At 38.7% G+C, this 20,706-nt stretch overlaps 1 protein-coding gene across 1 annotated transcript in view; it reads left to right on the plus strand.

Annotated features, from left to right (window-relative positions):
* Window positions 1-1,917: 1,917 nt before the first annotated feature.
* Window positions 1,918-20,706, plus strand: part of LOC135231474 (rho GTPase-activating protein 20-like) — a 33,682-nt gene continuing 14,893 nt past the window's right edge. The window contains exons 1-5 of the mRNA XM_064286263.1: window positions 1,918-1,996; window positions 6,991-7,186; window positions 11,229-11,360; window positions 14,591-14,632; window positions 15,324-15,408. Of these exons, the coding sequence (XP_064142333.1) occupies window positions 1,918-1,996; window positions 6,991-7,186; window positions 11,229-11,360; window positions 14,591-14,632; window positions 15,324-15,408 (534 nt within the window). The remainder of the gene's footprint in view (window positions 1,997-6,990; window positions 7,187-11,228; window positions 11,361-14,590; window positions 14,633-15,323; window positions 15,409-20,706) is intronic.

Here is a 20,706-nt window from a genome sequence, read left to right on the forward strand (position 1 = left end):
ACCTCATACCTTCTCTTCTATTTGATATTTAGGGTGAAAAGTTCAGTGTTCAATGAACTAAATGAAAACAGACCCTATCACTGTTATTCTATTTGCCGGTTTTTGTGAAATTAAAAGAAATACCAATGGTACTTTGGAGGAAATTAAGCAGCTATTGTAAAGGTAACTTTTACATGTAACTACCAAACTAAGGAAAGACCCCTCAATGTAACAAAAGGCTTCCTTTCCCTTGTTTCTTTGCTACAAGGGGAGATGGTGTCAGAACCCCATGTCTTTCTCAATGTACACCCAAAGGACGGTCATTCACAGTCCTGCTTACACATCAGTATCACGCAAAGGCTGTTTTAAAATACAGATTTTCCAGACCTGATTGATCAGAACCCGGGTGGGCGGATGCCTAAAAAGCTCCCCCATGTTGTTTTGATGCAGACCAGAATTGGTTACCAAGGATCATATTCTAGAAGGAAAGAAGTTCCTTGGCCTCTAACCTCTCTGAAAGAGAGGCAGAGAGTAAGAGGCACCTGGTGAATATTCTGCAAATCGGGGGAAGTGCATGTTAATTCTGCCTGCATTTCTTACCTTAACTAAATCCTGACGATGCTTGATGAGTGGACAGAAGGTGTTGCTTAATAAACTTCCATGGTGCTAAATACAGTCAGCATGTCCCGGGCTAGCACTATCGCTTTAAAATATTTTAGAAGTCTCTGGAGGCCACTGTCTACATGCCACTTTTATGCTAGCTTAGTTTTAAGACAAGAGGCCTTAACAAAGGTCTAAAAGAACCTGCATTCCTGGCCCCTACTTAGCTCTTCAGGTTTATCTCACTTTCCTGTGCCTTCTATTAGCATATCCAATGCAGCAAACTCATGGCTGTGAATCCTCACGTGTTCTATCCCCTTTGCATGGAATATTTTCTCCCAATACACACTGTTCTCTCTCTCTCCCTTCTTCTCTCCCTCTCTCTCTACTTCTTCACCTCTCTATACCTCAGTGTCTATCTCTGTGTCTTCATCTAGTTAATCTCGAATTATCCTTTAAAGATCATTTCAAATGAGTTCTTCGAATAATCCCCCCTTGTCTGCCCTCTTTGCACACTCTAAGTCAGGTGATGGGTCCCACTTCTAATCTCTTATCTCTCTCTTTACCTTTTCTTTGCAGTATTTTTCAGAGTCTGGTGTTACATACAAGGCTATCGATGTGATTATTTAATTTCTGTCTCCTATATTCAGATCTAGGTTTCATGAGTGGGGTCTGGGTCCCTTTTGTTCTCTGCTGCCTAGACCTAACCAAGTGCCCTTTTCCTGGTACAGGTTCAGATATTGTTTCTTGAATGAATGAAGTAGATGAAAGAGAGTCTATTTTCGGTCATCCCTTTCTTTTCCCCATCCATGGCAAAAAACTGTTTCACTCATTTACTTCAATAAAATGCTTTTTCATTTCTCCAATATGCCAAAGCCTGTGAGAATTAAATGATAAATGAGATATAGACTTTTTCTTGAGGTATTTAAAAGATATGTATTCAAATAACTATTATAGGAGACTATAAAGTAAACCACAAACTTTATTAATAAAATCAAATACCACTCCTCCAAGGGCTCAAGGAAAGGAGACACCATATGAGAAGAGGTTCGGGTACCTCACTGCCCTGAGACTTGTGTGCCCTCCAGAGTCAGCTGAATTTGAATTCCTAACATAATGGCTGTTTGGCTTCAAGATACTTAGCCTATCTGTGCAGCATCTGTGAAATGGTCGATTAACTAGTAGAAAGGGAACACTATATTTCAAATGTTTTTACCAGAATACTGTAAGTTTCATCCAACTGAAGAAGATACAGATAGAAATGAACACATGAAAAGATTAAGCATTACAGAAATGTAAAGTAAACCCACAATGAGATAGTGCTCCACACCTCTCAGAATGGCTAAAATAAAAATAGTGATAACACCAAATGCTGCTGTGGATGTGGAGACGCTGGATTATTCAGATATTGCTGGGGGTGGGGGTGAATATGAAATGATATTGCCACCCTGGGAAATAGTTAGACAGTTTCTTAAAAAATGAAACATGCAGCCACCGTATGGCCTAGCAATTGCACACCTGGGCATTTATCACACCAAAATCTGTACACAAATGTTTATAGCAGCTTTATTTGTTATAACCAAATACTGGAAACGATCCAGATGTCCTTCAGCGAATGAATGCTTGAAGCATGGTATACACCCGTACCATTGAGCACCACTAAGTCATACAAAGGAATGGATTATTGATACTGCAACAACCTGGATGAATCTCCAGAGAATTATGAGTGAAAAAAGACATTCCAAAAAGGTCACATACTGTATGATTCCATTCATATAATATTCTTCAAATGACCAAATTATAGAAATGGAGAACAGCTTAGTAGTTGCTACGGATTAAAGAGGTAGTGGGTTGGGAAGGAAGTTGGTGTGAATGTAAAAGGACAATACAAGGGATCCTCGTGGTGAGGGAAATGTTCTTTATCTTGACTATATCGATGCTAATATACTGGTTATGATATTGTACTATAGCATTAGAAGACATTACAGGGTTCTCCAGAGAAAATCAGTAGGCGAGGGAGAGAGAGATTGATTTTAGGAATTGGCTCGCAGGACTGTGGGAACTGGCAAGTCTAACATCTCTAGGACAGGCCAGCAGGCTGGAAACTCAGAAAGGGGTTGATACTATAGTCTTCACTCTGAAATCTGGCCAGTCTGGTGGGCCGGAAACTCGGGCAGGATTTCCATGTTACAGCCTTGAGACAGAATTCCTTTTTCTCCAGGAAACCTCAGCTTTTGCTCTTAAGGCCTTCAACTGATTGGATGTGGCCCATTCCCGTTATTAAATGGAATCTCTACTTGAAGTCTACTGATCGTAGATGTTAATCACATCTACAAGATATCTTCACAGCAACATCTAGACTGGCATTTGACCAAACAGCTGAACACCATAGCTAACCCAAGCTGACACATAAAATTAACCATCTCATTACCATTGGCAGAAACTGACTAAAAGGTACATGGAAACTGTATATATTTCTTACAACAGCATGTGAACACAGTTTAATTTTTAAAAAATTCAAACCGAGGGGAAAAGATATGTCAGTTAGTCAGTTACAGTTTGAACCTCAGAACTTTGAAATCATAATAACGAGTGATCGTGGCAACACCGGAATCCTCAGGCTCACGGATTTGCTTGAAGCAGTCTGCCCAGTGCTGAGGACTGGACTGGTTTTCACTCCCAGGAGTTGAAGAAAAAAAAAGATGTTTACATCAATCCAAAAGCACCCCAAGCTTCTATGTGGTCTTCCAAGGTTTAAGTGGACAAGGTAGTCTTTTAATATACTATTTTTAATCATCAAAGTAGACTGGGGATCACAGGATGTGTTGGGTCTTGTTTCCTCTGAAATACATGAACTAATTCTTAACTTCAGCACTGGTTTCATGAAAAGCTAATCATGTTCATTCGATTTAGTGCTACTGAGCACAGAAGAACAGGCTTTACATTCTCAGGAGAGACAATTTCTTGGCTCCATGGGAGAGACTTTTCTGTAGGTCTATGAAAATGTCTTCCCTATTTATGAAAGCTTTTATGGTCTGTTCAACCTAGATGTTTTACCTATTAAGGTCAGATACTCTTAGATATTATTTGGTCATAACTCAGCCAAATCATATCTAAGACCATTTTATTGATACTGTCTCATGTTTAGAAACTTTTTTTACTATTTCCAGTTTTATATGATGTTCTTTATCAGTTTTCCCAGAAATCAAATATTGATTTAGGAACGATGGGAGTTAATCCTCAATTATCTAAATTTTCATGTTAACATAAAACTAAACCGAAATTACTTCTTCACGAATATCCATATTATTTTATCTATGTTGCGTTAGAAATGGTCTTTTTTTTTTTTTTTAACTAAGTTCTAAGTGCTGTTTGAATAAAAGCTATCACATCCATCACAGTCTTCTCCGCAGAGTGTAGCAGAGCAGCTTCTGTAGATTCAATAGTAGCTTATGGAATGGAACGAGACTTTTCAAAGCTATAAGTTGGTTTAAAAACATTTGGGAAATATGATTTTTTTTTCCTTAAAAAATATAGTAGACACTTTTCATTAGGACCATGTCAATGGTTACTTTTTTTATAATCAAGATTAACTAGTAACAAATATTTGTGGACAACTTTACAGTTTAAGAATACTTTTGATTTCTTAAACGTCATATTAAGTTTAATCACAAACCAAACCCACTGCCGTTGAGTCAATTCCGACTCATAGTGAACCCGTAAGGCTTCCAAGGCCGTAAGTCTCTATGGAAACAGACTGCAACATCTTTCTTCTACAGAGCTGCTGGTGGTTTCAAACCACCAGCCTTTCAGTTAACAGTTGATCAGTTTAACCACTGCACCACTAGGGATCCTTTAAGTTTCATTAACCCCATTGCCACTGAATCCATTCCGACCCACAGCAACCCTACAGGGCAGAGTAAAACTGCCCCATAGGGTTTCCAGAGAGCCTTTGGTGGATTCAAACTGCCAGCCTTTTGGTTAGCAGCCGTATCACTTCACCACTGTACCACCAGGGCTCCCTTAAGTTTCATTGTAATCCTGTAAATTGACAACATTTATTCCAGTTTACATGTTCTATTATTGACATTTGCCATATTAAATAAAAACTTGGTAATCTGAAATTTTTAAGTGACCATTTACATATATTGCGTATGCAAGATATAATATGTATTATATTATTAAGTTGAAAAGAGTATCTCCAAAGATACACCAAGGATAGTTCTCTGTGGCTCTGAGCTCCAACCTCTGGGTACTTGGTTCTAACCCTCAGCTTTTCGTGTTGCTTTCTGTGTGATTCTTCTTTTTTCATGAAATATAGTGACGTTGGCAGCTGGGCAGCTTTATCAGCCTGCTTTCTGCCAGTGAGAATTTGGGGATCTAAAAGCCTTCTTTAATTCTGTTCTCTTTCTGTCCCTTTCACTTTAAACTCACATTGTTTCTGCTAATATAAAGTTTTCAAGAACTTTGTGGGTCTACCACAGATGTCACTGGCAATCACTTCATTAGACTCCACCCATCTTTCTGAGATACTTCCTTTTCTGGTTTTGGCTTCTGCTGAGATGGCTGATGGACAATGCCCAGAAGCTTCTTAGAGGCCCCTTAGAAGAGATCTGTGAGTCATACCCTTAATCTCTTCAAATGGCCTTTTGTATGACTGAACACTCTCCTCTTTTGATCTAACGTTTTAGCAAAAGATCTTACAATCACATGCTCAGCTTTTTATCTATGCCACACTTTTAAAATCAATCTCTTAATTTTAGCATCTTTTGCCATCTGAATAGGCTGAGAATCTCCCAAATCATCAAGTTATGGTTCTTTTTTGTTGAATAGTTTTTTTATCTTTCTTTTCTCACACTTTGCTATAAGCAGAGAGAAGAAACCAGGCCTGACCTTCAACAATTTGCTTGGAAATCTCCTCACCTAAGTATCCAAGCTCATCATTTGTAAGTTCTACTTTCCACGTAACTACAGAGCACAATTCCATTAAGCTCTCTGCCTGTATATAACAAGAATCTCCCTTCCTCCACTTTTCAATAACATGTTCCTCAATTCTTTCTAGAACCTCTCCAGCAGTGCCTTTAAAGTCCATATTTCCACCAATAGTATGTTTATAAATGATTCAGGTATTCTCCAAGTTGACACAGGCTTTCTCTACAATGCTTCTCACCCTTTCTGAGCTCTCACCAGCTGAATTTTTAATATCAATATTTCTATCACAGTCTGTTCAAGGGAATCCAGGCTTTTTCTATCATACTCCTCAAAATTCTCCCAGCTCCCATGTACTGCCAATTCCAAAGCTACCTCTACATTTTTAAATATTTTTTACAGCAGCACCCACTTGCAGGTGCCAAAATCTATATGAATTTTTTTATTGTAGCTGTAACAAATGACCACAAACTAAGTGGCTTAAAACAATAGAAATTTATTACCTCATAGTTTTTCTATGTCAAAAAGTCCAGGTGGACTTGGCTGGATCCTCTGCTTAGGGTCTCACAAGGTTGATCAAGGTGTCTGCAGGCCCTTGTGAAAACTCTGCTTCCAAACTCATTCAAGTTTTTGGTCAAGTTCAGTCCCTTGAGGTGATAATACTGATGTGACTCTTTTCCTGCTGGCTGTCGACCAGGGCTGGCTTTTGCTCTTAGAGGCTGACTACATTCCTGTTTCAAATGTGGTTCATTCCGGCAATGAGGGTCGAATCTCACTCACACTTCAAATCTCTCTAACTTCTTTCTGTGCCATCTCTCTAAATCCAGCTGGAAAAAGCTCTCTGTTTTTAAGCATTCATGCAATTAGATTGGACCCACCAGGATATTTCAGGATAACCTCCCTATTTTGAAGTTCATAACCTTAACTACATTTGCAAAGTCTCTTTTTCCATGTGACATATTCATAGGTTCCGGATTTAGGGTGTTGGGCACCTTTGCGGGAGAGGGGCATTCTGCCTTCCACAGTCCTACAAACAAACTTTCCTCCCATTATTCCACCAACATTGTTCTTGTCAGGGCCACCAATGACCTCCAGGTTACTAAATCCAATTGTCAGTAACCATCTGCCTTGGCCTTGCTGCAGCATTTGACATGGCTGTTTGCTCACTTCCTGTAATAGTATCTACCCTTGACCTCTCAGTTTTCCTCTTCACTGACAGTTCATGATCTGCTTTGATATTTCTCCTTTTTCCCACCTCTCTGAGTTGCCATACCTTGGGGCTCTTTCCTTAAATATGCTCTCCATCTACACCAACTTCTTAAGTGACCTCATCTTTTCCAATAGCTTTAAAAACTATAAACCAATGATTCCTAAACTTGAATTGGGGAGCCCTGTTTTGGAGAATGAGATTGTAATTTTTAGCAATTGTGTCATCCTCAACCTTTGGAATAAAACTCTAGCGTACATTTGACCATTGACTAGCTATTCTGTGGTTTGCGGTGTGTTGCAGGAAGACTCCTTCCACTGAGGTGGACACGCATAATGAGAGAACTACGTTACCTGAGGGCCCCAATCGTACCCTGCTGATTCATGGCCCTGTGGAATTCAAAAGAGGCTGGAGAAGGCAGAAGCGACACCTCTTCCTCTTCAGTGATTTGTTGCTTGTGTCTAATTCCAAGTAAGTGTATTCTACTCACTCTTCTGATTATCATTAGAATTTCATTCTCACTTACAAATTCCATTTTAATAGCCCTTACTATAAGCAAATACAAAGATTTTGTTTTTTTTTGCTTTTGTAAATGTTTTGATCTTTGATTTACTCAACAAATATGCATGAAGATCCTGCTTTGTATGGTGCCCGTGGAGAGAATACAGTCAAGAATATGACAGGAAGGTCCCTCTTCCTTGAAACATACAGAGAGATAATGAATACAGAGGAGAGAAATACAGTCTGTGACTAGTGCTCCTGGGAAGAAGATATGTTGGGTACCATTTGAAAAAGAAGATAGGATAGTGTTAAAAAAGGGGTCATCAGAAAGGTATCTGGTGGCAGCATTTAAATCCCTACCTATGGGACGGGAAGCAGTTACCATTCTTAGATTTGGCAGCAAGCCATCTAGCATGAAGGAATGGCAGACCCTACAGTGGGTGCGCCTTCTCCCCTTTTAGGGAGAGCTCAAGGAAAGCCCACAGGACTGGAGTCTGACACATGGGGTGTGACCTCTGTTATGACACTTGAGAATTAGTCAGGGATATGGTCACACGGCCTCAGTAAGCTTTGGTGAGGAGTTTGAAATTTATTCTAGTAGAGTGACCATATCTCTTATATTTTTAGCGTTTTGCTCTGGCTGTCGATAGATAATGGATTGGAGGGTAGGGAGACTAGTTAGGGGAGGCAGTAGTCCTGATGAATGAAAAAGAGGGCTGCGTCTTGGGACTGGCAGTGAAAACGAGAGAGAAGCAGACAAATTTTGAATATATGTTGGAGACAGAGCTAACTGGGTACACTTTTACACCAATACAATTTATATGCAGCTTAGAACATGGTGATTTCTCAAGAAATATATACAGGCGAGGAGGGGGAGTGGTGGTGGAAGGAAATTGACTAACCTGGTCATCTGTTTATCTGCTCCATCGCCATTTTCATTATGAAATATCATGAAAGTGAAAGAATAATTCAGCTTAGAAAATCTCATCAGGAAGCTATTTAGTCACTATGGAAAAATAAAACTTTTCTTTTGCCTTTACCTTGGTTCCCAGTCAAGCTCTGCCATGGATAAAACATGCAAAATTAAGTATTAATTTTGTAAAATGCTATATTTAATCCAAATGACAATAATAATAGGTAGGATTTATCAAGGGCTTATTATGTGTCAGGTATTATGGTAAAGACTTTATATACCTAATCTTGTCTCACCCTTACAACCACCCTGGGAGATGAGCTTGTTTTCCTTATTTTTCAGAATACCTTTATACTCAGACGTCTAGTGGCTTCCCCCAGGTCACCATGTTCGTACTTACTGGAATGCACTTTTGAAACAGAACTATTTGAAAGCACAGGCTTTTACCCTGTGGTGCTGTGGCCACTGTTCTTTCTTTCTTTTGGATTTCATAGAACATTCATAAGCAGGTAGTTTGTCTCTCACCATTGAAATCAACCTTTCCTTTGGGTTAAGTAAAAGCCTAATCCCCATCTGTTTTGTATCTAGTAAGACATAGAGCAGAATGCTTAATATACTAAAAAATTAATCAGAATTCCAACTACCAAAAACAAACAAACCGGGAACAGAGGCAATGATAAAGATATAAATGTCTTAGAATGCATTATGAATGAGAGAAGTTGCCTACAGTTATAACTGTGGAATTGGTGATCTCTTTAGAAGTACAGAGAGGAAAAGACTCTGTGTCCAGGCCTTGGCTTGAAGAGAGGCCCACACGCAAGGGCTTTTACAGATTCCACATGGTTACAACCATAGTCTCAAGACTTAGGCTGCCTGAGTTCAAATCCCGGCACTGCTGTTTTGGCAAGTTACTTAACCTCTCTGTGAGTGTCTTCATCTAAAACCGCGGTAATAGAGACTATCTGATATAGTTGTTTCAGGATTAAGTGGCATAATATTCGTAAAATGTTTAGTGCTTGGCATATGATAAGTGCTCAATAAATGTTAGAGTAGAGTTGAAACTGTGTTCTGGGTTCTTAGATGGCTCCTTGGTTTGGTTTCCACTGTGGAGTAGATAATTTTGAAACTTTATCAAACTAAGGAGAGAATTATAGAAATGGCTTCTTTGTAGGTCAATATATTTGGAAGTTGCAACGTAGTGTCTTGGGTATCTTTACACATTTAAGACCCATTGCTGTCGAGTCGATTCTGACTCATAGTGACCCTATAGGAAAGAGTAGAACTTCCCCATAGAGTTTCCAAGGAGCACCTCGTAGATTCCAACTGCCAACCTTTTGGTTAGTAGCTGTAGCTCTTAACCACTATGCCACCAGTGTTTCCTCTTTACACATAGATGCCTGTGCTCAAAAATACAAAATCTGTAAAAACAAGCAGATATGTGCTTGGCCTTCCAAATGGCCATGCATTTTAGCTTTATAATACATTCAGAGTTGCTATCCAGAAAAATGATTTTATATGATAATTGAATGTTTCATAAAAAATCTTCAAAAACACAGAAATAGAGTAAGAACTATTGACATAAAATGTACAAAGAAGCCACCTTATATTACAAGGCACTTTTCCATTATACTTATATTCAGTTGCTCTAAGCTGTGAATCTAGATTATCCATCAGGTGTACCTCCTGCACAATTCTTTTCATTTTATAAATCCCATTGAAGAGTTTTAGCTCTAACTTGTCCTTGACTCAGTGGAGTCATAGGGATGTTTCCACATGAGGTGTCTTTGATCTTATTTTAGCTTTAGTGTCCCCACAAGTAGTTCTGAATAGTCAGGAGTCCCAGAGCGATGTGCCCAGGTCCCCCAGGCATTCTTCAGAGGGCTGTAACTATTTAAATCTCAGGGCCACCTGACCATTAAATTTGCAAATTAAGTCAAGGGACATAGTGGTTTTATGTCAGAGTTATAAGGGGGATTAAGCAGAAATTGTCAGAAAGCAATGTCACTGCTGACAAAGTCAGTCATCTTCTGACTCTCCAGAGTTCAATGGAAGTGTGTTCATCACATATATATATGGCCTCTTGGCTTCTGGTCTGAATTTTATTTTTTTTTAATTTGGTTCAGTCTTTAGGCTATTAGTTTCTCAATTTTAGCCAGAATCTAAGGAAAAATCATATGAACAATGTCTCAAGAGAGGAAATTCGAAATAACTTATGCTTTAAGGGCTACAAAAACTAAAGTTGAGAATACATTTTAAATCGATTATATGTTTTTCCTCTCTCTTAAAAAAGTATTTTATGAATATTTTTATAAATCTTAAGTCATGTACTTTTTATCTTTGTTCAACCTCTCAAATACTTTTTGAAGTAAGCAAGCCATCAATAATGAATGAATGAATGTTTCCCGAAGAAAGTAATAATTTGGTGACATAAATGGTAAAGCCCTTGACAGCTAGCCAAAAGGTTGCCAGTTTGAATCCACCCAGAGGCCCCTCAGGAGACAGTTCTGTCTGACTGCATCCAAAAGATCACAGCCTTGAAAGCCCTATGGAACAGTCCTGCTCTGCACACATTTAGTAGCCATGAGTTAGAAATGAGTCGTGGCAACTAACAACAACAACAATTCTAAAATTAGAATTTCACAGAAGCTGGCTGAATGGACATGGGGAATACAGGGTGGAGAGGAATGTCCTATCCGCTAGGAGGAGAGCAACTAGGAGTACATATCAAGGTGTATAGAAATTTTTATATGAGAGACTGACTTGATTTGTAAACTTTCACTTAAAACAGTAAGAAAAGAAAAGAAAATTAGAAGTTTTGGTTCCCAGTCAATAGTCAGCACCGAGAACAATAAACCAGTCAGTCTGTGGTTACTTGCTTCCTTCAATGAAGTATTTTCAGGGCCCTCCTCAGCCAGGTTTCCATCAGCACTTAGGAAAGCCCCATCTGACCATCGACTGTGCTGTGCACCAAGGATAATAGAGATGAGGAAGGCATGCTTTGCTCTGGCGCCATGAAAACTGATTTCTTACCATGAGCAAAGCTCTCCCTTGACATTTAAGAAACAAACTAACAGAGTTTCTGTTGGGTTATCTTCCTAGGTATAGAAAGACCTTCAAAATTAAAGACAAAATACCACTGAACACCATGTGGATGACAGACTGTGATGACACCAATGCCAAGAGGTCCCTTGTTTTGGGCTGGCCCACTGTGAACTTCACAGCCACCTTTAGGTAAGAAGCAAAGCTTGACCCTGTATTTGTGTGGGTTAGCTATGTGAAGCGCATAGTCAGCTTTTCTAGAATGGAGAGAAAAATATAATTAATTTTTTCCTCTATTTTTTAAAAAGAAAACATTTTAATCTGAGTGTTTTGAAACAATGACTCACTTACATGCCTTATTTTTACTCAAATATGTGCAAATTTAAAGTAAACAATGGGAACTATCAGAGCTACTCCCTTTGGTTTTGACCAAGTGGTTATAAAAAAGCTCTAAGAGCTATTTTGAGGAGTGAGTATTCAGGGTTCTGTTCAGATGACTGCATCCTAAGTCGATTCTGGCATAAGTCAAATACCTCATTTTTTTTTTTTAAGTTTTCATGAGCATTGCCTTTTACTATCAGTATCTTTATAAATCTGGCAGTGTTTTGAAAAAAAAAAAAATACCCAATGCCATCGAGTCAATTCTGACTCATAGAACAGTAAATCATAAAATGGAACATCTGCAAGTGAAGATCTGAGAATGATAACATCAGCAAATTACGCCCTACAGCATATCACTAACAATAACATGTACAAAAAAATGGACAGTTAAGTGAAGTTGGTCGTTACCTGAATACGTTGTCAGTTGGGGACTACCTGTACTGGAATAGACCTTTCTTAAGAAAGTATCATTAAGTAGTCCAATTAAATTTGAAAATTTGCTTTTATGCTCCCAAATTAATTCCTTAAAGAAGTAGTCATTAATCATACAAATAAAATCGATCATATTATCAATTACTCGGTTGCTTAAATCACTGTGATTACCTGGTTTAGAGTCCAAGAAGGTGACAATGAAAAATAAAGGTATGATCCACAAAGTGCAGATTAATTTTCCAAGATACATTTCTAGGCTTAGAATGGGAAATATCAATAGTCCGGCATTCACAGTGACCAGGCAACACTTACATCTATCTACTCTTCTGAACAACGGCACCCCAAGCCCCGTACTTGTTTTACACAGAGTGTGAGTGTTCATCAAGTGCACTCAACACTCTTCTTTCTGACTTTTCCTCACCTCACTCCTTCACAGTCACACACATCATCTTTAAGTCAACTAAAATGTTTCCGAATTGTTCATCTATTAAACTGTAAAATGCAGCCGTTGACGTAACAATTTTCAGAGCTTATTAGGAAGAAACATGTGTTCCTATCATCCTCTGCATGTCTTCTTTTCCATAATAGATTTCTCTAAAGGTTATCAGTTGCTATTATCCAACACCTCCTTCATGTTACAGATGAAGGGAAGCAGTTTAAATTGGGAATTCATGAAGTCTTTGATGAGGGAACAGAATAAATTTACATAGGTTGATACAGTGTTATTGGTTCTAAAGCTATATGAATATGTATAGGGCATTTAAAACAGTGCCTGGCCCTGGTGCTTGGTGGTATTACTCTTCTACAAATGGGTGTGAGTAATTAGAGGCTGTGTACATGTGCGTATGCAGGTTAGGAGGCCAAGTGGAAGACCCCTTGTCCTGATGAAGTAGATCCTGAAATGGTGACTTGGGGAGAGGGAAGAGCTATTGCTGGTGGGAACGTAGAAGCGTGTAGCTGCTGTGGAAAAATGTGGTAGCTCTTCGAGAAGTTAAACAAAGAATTACCATGTTGTTGTTAGGTGCTGTCAAGTTGATTTCGACTCATAGAGTTTTCTAGGCTGTAATCTTTACGGGAGTAGATTGCTATGTCTTTTTCCCATGTAGCTGCTGGGTGGGTTTGAACCACCAACCTTTCATTTAGAAGCAGAACGCTTAATCATTGCCCAACCACTCCTGGGTATATACTCAGAAGAATTGAAAACATATTAAAAAAAAAATGCACACAAATGTGCATAGCAGCACTGTTCACAATAGCCAAAATTTGGAAACAACCCTGCTCTCCAAAAAAAAAAAAAAAAACTGATAAATGGATAAACAAATGTGAAATATCCATACACCAGATATTAGTAGGGCATAAAAAAGAATGAAGTACTGATCCATGCTACAACATGGATGAACCTTAAAAGATGATGCTAAGTGAAAAGAGCCAGACAGAAAGGACCATATATTTTGATTCCATTTATGTGAAATATCCAAAATAGAGACAGAAATCAGATTCATGGTCGCCAGGGCCTAGGTAAAGGGGGGAATGAGAAGTGACTGCTTAATTGGTAGGGGGTTTTCTTTTGAGGCGAGGAAAATATTCTGGAACTAGATAGTGGTGATGTCTGTATAACATTGTGAAGGTACTAAATGCCATTTATGGTAAATGTTATATGTCTTTTACCACAAATAAAATCTGATAAATGAGAAATCTACGTACAAATGAAGTTAAAAACACTTTAAGTCTGAATATTTGATGCTGTAGTAACTTTAGCAGGGAAAATATCAATCATTAGTAATTTAGCAGTCAGTGAATTGATATTGATAAGAGGATCCTTCTAATTAAGGGTAAGTTTTCTAGGAAATAATTTAACATTTTACAATCCTGCTACATGTATAAATAAATTAAATATTGAGTTTTTTTTTTTTCTTTAAAGAGATATTCTTGTTTCTAGGCCAAGGTAGTTCCATCCAAATGCCAAATATCTTAAGTATGATTTCATCTGAATAGTTCCGTACTTTATATTTGAGCAAGGCTCTAGGGGGCAGTGGTTAAGAGCTATAGCGTGCTATGGCTGTTAACCAGAAGGTCGGCAGCTGAAATCCACCAGCCTCTCCTTGGAAACCCTGTGGAGCAGTTGTACTCTGTTCTGTAGGGTCGTTATGAGTCGGAATCGACTCAATGGCAAGGGGTTTGATTTTTTGGTTTTATATTTGAATAGCACTTTACGTTGTCTTTATCAATCAGAATCCACTCAAGGACAACAGGTAGGTAGGTATTAAGTTGTAAGAACGCCCTGAGGTATAATTAACTTCCTTTCCAATGGTGACAAGTGACGGTCACGGCTGTTAAATGTCCAGATAACTTGCGTCTATGGTTGCAATCCAGTGTGTAGATTTCAAACCAACTTCTGTCCCACTGTCAGATCTACTTCCCGTTGCTGTAAAGTTGCCAGTAAAAGAGCAGGGTCATTCAAGGGTCCAGATGTGTGAAGGGCACCACTTACATGGGCATCCACAACAGTAGCAACTGGCTGCTGATATTTTATCAGGAATAGCAGTCATTACGATGTTAGTATAAGTGTCGCATATGGTTTAATTTTTTTTCCTTTTTTATTCATGCAGTTCTTCAGAACAAAAGGAACAATGGCGCTCTTCCCTTCGAAGGTATTTGTGATAAAAGATATAATCTGTGATAAAAGATATTAAAAAATTCAGGTCTCTGCAAAAGAAGTGCCCCCAATTATTCGTTCCTCCTTAGCAGAAATTGTTGTACTGTCCTCAAGTAATTTATTTAGATTTACTTTGGCTACTACTATAAATAATGTGCTCTTATTTACATGCATGTTTCACTTATCTTGAGGCACTGGGACTACTATAAATAATGTGCTCTTATTCACAGGCATGTTTCACTTATTTTGGAGGCAGTTCTAGTTACCAGTCTCCTGTTTCCCTTCTCTCCAACTTAGACGTTGGGGCTAACTTTACTCCCAAAACATGTATTAAATCTCCATGAATACAGGTTACTGTCGTGAGAAATTCACAAACCAACTGTTGCTGCCTACCCTTGAACCTAGGAAGGTGCTGGGCCCCCCAGTGCAGACAGGAAAGCTTTTAGGACCTAATCTGCTGCTCAAATCTCACATGACAGGGACCCCTTTATTTTCTAGGCCACGTCTTATTTTCCTGAAATATTTTTGTATGTTTTCTTCTAATCCATCCTTTGATCTTGCTGAGTCTACCCACCTGCTTTTAAAATGGCATACAGTATATTGAAAATATTAGCAACATAGGTTGATTTTCAAATAAGCTATTGTCTAAACTAATACTCTTTTGGCTTATTATTGAATTCGTCTAGGTACATCGATCTAGCCAAAGAGAAAGACCACCCGAAGAGCATTCCCCTGAAAATCTTTACTGAGGACATCGAGAACTGTGCCTGTGTAAGTGTCTTTAAGCCCCTAAATTAAATTCCTTGTCTCTGACTTAGGCAGAAGGAGAGAGAGAGAAGGCATGGAGACAGTACCATGTGGAAAAGCATATGTCTTTGTAAAAGGCAAACAAGTGCTAGGCAATATGAAGCAAAAGGAATCCATGTTACTTCCACTGTTTAGCTTTGAAAGAATTTTGCATGTTAAACGTCCTTCATGTTTCTCTGGATTTGTCTAATAGCAACCAGAGTGACTTGTGCTAACGAAGTGATTTCCACAAGCAGGTATTTCCTATCAGATTTGAGCACTGTCTTTACAATTGTTACATACATACAGATTGGTTTTGGTTGTTTCTGCAGGTTTTTTTTTTTTTTTAACATTTTATTTGGAAATGGCCCTTTATTCTTAAATATTTATATATTCCCTAAGAGTAAGAATACTCTGTTACTTTACTGCCATACAGGTTCACTCTTGTCAGGTGAGACATAGATGTAGCGTGTGCATGATTCTCTAGAGCCATTTCCCTTTCTAAGGTCAGATATTGCATTTAGTTATGTCAAATGCAGAATAATTTTGAAATATTCTTCATTCTGAGGATTGTCAGGGATTGAATTGAACTGGAATGTGCGACTTTCTAAGGGATCAGTGTGTTTGTACCTCTTTTGTTTATGCAAATGGAGGAAAAGCATTTAGCCCCAGTTACTGTGTATCATTTGATTTCTGCGATTGCAGTGCAGTAGGCAAGATGCTCACACTGATGAATAAGATGGATACGTCATGTTCTGAATATTTTTGTGACATTGTGGCCTGTCGTACTTTACAGCAACTGTAGATCCCACAAAACAGAATTTGTAGGTGAGAAAAGGAGGTAGTTCGAAACAGTTTTTCCTGTTCAACAGCAAAAGGCGTGTGGATGCCCTGACCTATTCCCAAGTGCCTGACGCCACTGCACGAAGGAGAGGAGACTCGAGAGTTCTCCTGTAGCGAAGCAAATGCTGGCCTCTGCCTGCTTTGTTTTTAATTGGTTTTGTTTAGAATTTTCATGGAAAATCACATTGGAATTAAAAAGAAAAACTTAAAAATAATATCTGCAGTGTGCTACATTCATTTTCTACATTCACCAGAGATTAGAGTTTTCCTCTGACTTTCATTCTTATGAGAGTTTCCTTAGCATTTTTCTATACTACACAGCTGATGCCAACAAATTTTCTTCGTTTTCTTTTATCTGAAAATGTCTTTATTTCCCTTTCACTCATGAAGGTATTTTGCCCCACACAGAATTTTGTTTGCAAGGCTGTTTTTTCCTTATAGCTCTTTAAAGCTATTCCACTGTCTTTTGGTCTCCATGCTTTCTGATGAGTAGTCTCTGATCATACAAATCATTGATCCTCTGTATGTGATTTATCATTTTTCTTTGGCTGCTTTCAAGATTTTTCTCTACGTTTTTAGTTTTCAGCCATTTGACTATTATGTGCCAAAGCATGTTTTTCTTTTAATTTATTCTGTTTAGGGTTTACTGAGCTGCTCCAACCTGTAAATTTATGTCTTACACCAAGTTTAGGAAAATTTTAGCCATCATTACTTCAAACATTTTTTCTTCCCCACTTTCTCTCTTCTCCCTCTGAGAAAAGTATATTACACATTTTGATATTGTCCACAGGTCCCTCACACTCTTTTAGTTATTTACTTTTATTCTTTTTTCTTCCTCAGTTGGAATCATTATTATGGATCTATTTTCAAATTCACTGACTCTTTCATTTGTCATCAATATTATGCTGTTTAGCACATCCAATAAATTCTTTCTTTCATGTATGTTTCAGGTAAATTTTTCATTTTAAAATGTTTTCTATTTCTATGCTGAGATTGCGTATATTTTTATTTGATATGAACATATTTTCCTTTGTATCATTGGGAACCTGTGGAAAGAGACGATGGAAAAGCTCAATATCATCAGTCAGAACAAGGCCAGGAGCTGACTGCGCAACAGACCGTCAATTGCGCATAAGCAAGTTTAAGCTGAAACTGAAGAAAATCAGAGCAAGTTCACGAGAGCCAAAATATGACCTTGAGTATATCCCACCTGAATTTAGAAACCATCTCAAGAATAGATTTGATGCATGGAGCACTAGTGACTGAAGACCAGATGAGTTGTGGAATGACATCAAGGACATCCATCCATGAAGAAAACAAGAGGTCACTGAAAAGACAGGAAAAGGTCAAGATGGATGTCAGAGGAGACCCTGAAACTTGCTCTTGAGCGTCAAGCAGCTAAAGCAAAAGGAAGATTTGATGAAGTAAAAGAACTGAACAGGAGATTTCAAAGGGCCTCTCAAGAAGACAAAGTAAAGTATTATACTGACATGTGCAAAGAGCTGGAGATGGAAATCCAAAAGGGAAGAACACACTCACGGTTTCTCAAGGTGAAAGAACTGAAGAAAAAATTCAAGCCTCAAGTTGAAATAGTGAAGGATTCCATGGGGAAAATATTAAACGATGCAAGAAGCATCAAAAGAAGATGGAACGCATACACAAGGTCATTCTACCAAAAAGAATTAGTCGATATTCAACCATTTCAAGAGATGGCATATGCTCAAGAACCAATGGTACTGAAGGAAGAAGTCCAAGCTACTCTGAAGGCATTGGTGAAAAAGAAGGCTCCAGGAATTGATGGAATATTAACTGAGATGTTTGAACAAACAGATGCAGCACTGGAGGTGCTCACTCGTCTATGCCATGAAATATGGAAGACAGCTTCCTGGCCAACTGACTGGAGGAGATCCATATTTATGCCTATTCCCAAGAAAGGTGATCCAACTAAATGTGGAAATTCTAAAACAATATCATTAATATCACACGCAAGCAAAATTTTGCTGAAGATCATTCAAAAACGGCTGTAACAGTGTATCGATAGGGAACTGCCAGAAATTCAGGCCGGTTTCAGAAGAGGACGTGCAACCAGGAATATCATTGCTGATGTCAGATGGATCCTGGCTGAAATCAGAGAATACCAGAAGGATGTTTACCTGTGTTTTCTTGACTATGCACAGGCATTCGACTGTGTGGATCATAACAAACTATGGATAACACTGCGAAGAATGGGAATTCCAGCATACTTAATTCTGCTCATGAGGAACCTTTACATAGATCAAGAGGCAGTCGTTCAGACAGAACGAGGGGACACCGATTGGTTTAAAGTTAGGAAAAGTGGCCGTCAGGGTTGTATTCTTTCACCATAGCTGTTTAATCTGTATGCTGAACAAATAATCCGAGAAGCTGGACTATATGAAGAAGAACAGGGCATCGGGATTGGAGGAAGACTCATTAACAACCTGCGTTATGCAGATGACACAACCTTTCTTGCTGAAAGTGAGGAGGGCTTGAAGCACTTACTAATGAATATCAAAGACCACAGCCTTCAGTATGGTTTACACCTCAACATGAAGAAAACAAATATCCTCCCAGCTGGACCAAAGAACAACATCATGATAAACGGAGAAAAGATTGAAGTTGCCAAGGATTTCATTTTACTTGGATCCACAATCAACAGCTATGGAAGCAGCAGTGAAGAAATCAAAAGATGCATTGGCAAATCTGCTGCAAAGGACCACTTCAAAGTGTTGAAGAGCAAAAATGCAACCCTGAAGACTAAGGTGCGCCTGACTCGTGCCATGGTATTTTCAATCACTTCATATGCATGTGAAAGCTGGACAATGAATACGGAAGACTAAAGAAGAGTTGACGCCTTTGAATTGTTGTGTTGGCGAAGAATATTGAATATACCAGGGACTGCCAAACGAACGAACAAATCTGCCTCGGAAGAAGTGCGGCCAGAATGTTCCTTAGAGGCAAGGCTGGCGGGACTGTGTCTTACATACTTTGGACATATTGTCAGGAGGGATCAGTCCCTGGAGAAGGACATCATGCTTGGCAGAGTACAGGGTCAGTGGAAAAGAAAAGGTCAATGAAGTGGATTGACACAGAGGCTGCAACAGTGAGCTCAAGCATAACAGTGATTGTAAGGATGGCGCAGGACCGGGCAGTGTTTCGTTCTGTTGTGCATACGGTTGCAATGAGTCGGAACCGACTCAACGGCACCTAACAACAACAGCAACAACATTGAGCAGAGTTCTAATAGCTGCTCTTTGTCTCATGATTTGAATATCTGGGTCATTTGAGAGTTTACCTCAGTCCTTCAGACTTGGTCAAATTTTCCTGGTTCTTCATAGGTCAAGTAACACTTTAGCTCATAGAACAAAATAGCCATATTTGCATTTTTTTAATTAAATCATGCAAAAGGTTTTTTAAAAAATTATTATTTGTTTACAAAGATGTATTTGTTAGAGTGTATCTGATTTATTTAGAAAGAGCAGCAGCAGGAAGAAATATACAGGTCCGAGGAATTATTCTTTTGAACAGGTGTGTTCCTTATGCTAAGAAAAACCATTATCTCACAAATGAAATAAATTAGGGAGGGATTATTAGCATTTCAAAAGAAATTTTCTACTTTACAAAAGATTTCATGGGAGAATTCCTTTCAATTAGATGGAAGGGTTTTCAGATATTTTAAGAAACAGCAGAACCTTTACTTCTAATGAAATACCAAGCTAAACCCTCATGTGTGAAACCTTCTAGGCACTTTAGCAATGGTTGCTGTTACTGGGTGACATTAAGTTGGTTCCCAGTCACAGCGACCCCATGTACAACAGAAAGAAACACTGCCCGGTCCTGAGCCATCCTCACAATCATTATGTTTGAGCCCATTGTTGCAGCCATTGTGTCAGTCTATCTTGTTGGGATCTTCTTTTTCACTGAACTTCTCCTTTACCAAACATGATGTCCTTCCCCAGGGACTGGTCCCTCCTGATAACATGTCCACAGTACATGAGACGAAGTCTCACCATCCTTGCTTCTAAGGATCATTCTGGTTGTACTTCTTCCCAGACGCATTTGTTTATTCTTCTGGCAATCTATGGTGTATTCAGTATTCCTCACCAACAGCATAATTAAAAGGCATCAGTTCTTTGGTATTCCTTATTCATTGTCCAACTTTTGCATGCATATGAGGCAACTGAAAATCCCATAGCTTGGATCAGGCACACCTTAGTCTTTAAAGTGGTATCTTTGCTTTTTCACACTTTAAAGACGTCTTTTGCAACAGATTTGCCCAATGCAATATATCATTTGATTTCTTGAGTGCTGCTTCTATGGGCATTGATTGTGGATCCAAGTAAGGGGGAATCCTCGATAACTTCAGTATTTTCTCCATTTAGAATGATAAACATCATGGTAAACTTTAGCAATAGGAAGTCC

This window comes from Loxodonta africana, chromosome 5 (genome assembly GCF_030014295.1).
Source record: "Loxodonta africana isolate mLoxAfr1 chromosome 5, mLoxAfr1.hap2, whole genome shotgun sequence".
NCBI classification, from domain to species: domain Eukaryota; kingdom Metazoa; phylum Chordata; class Mammalia; order Proboscidea; family Elephantidae; genus Loxodonta; species Loxodonta africana.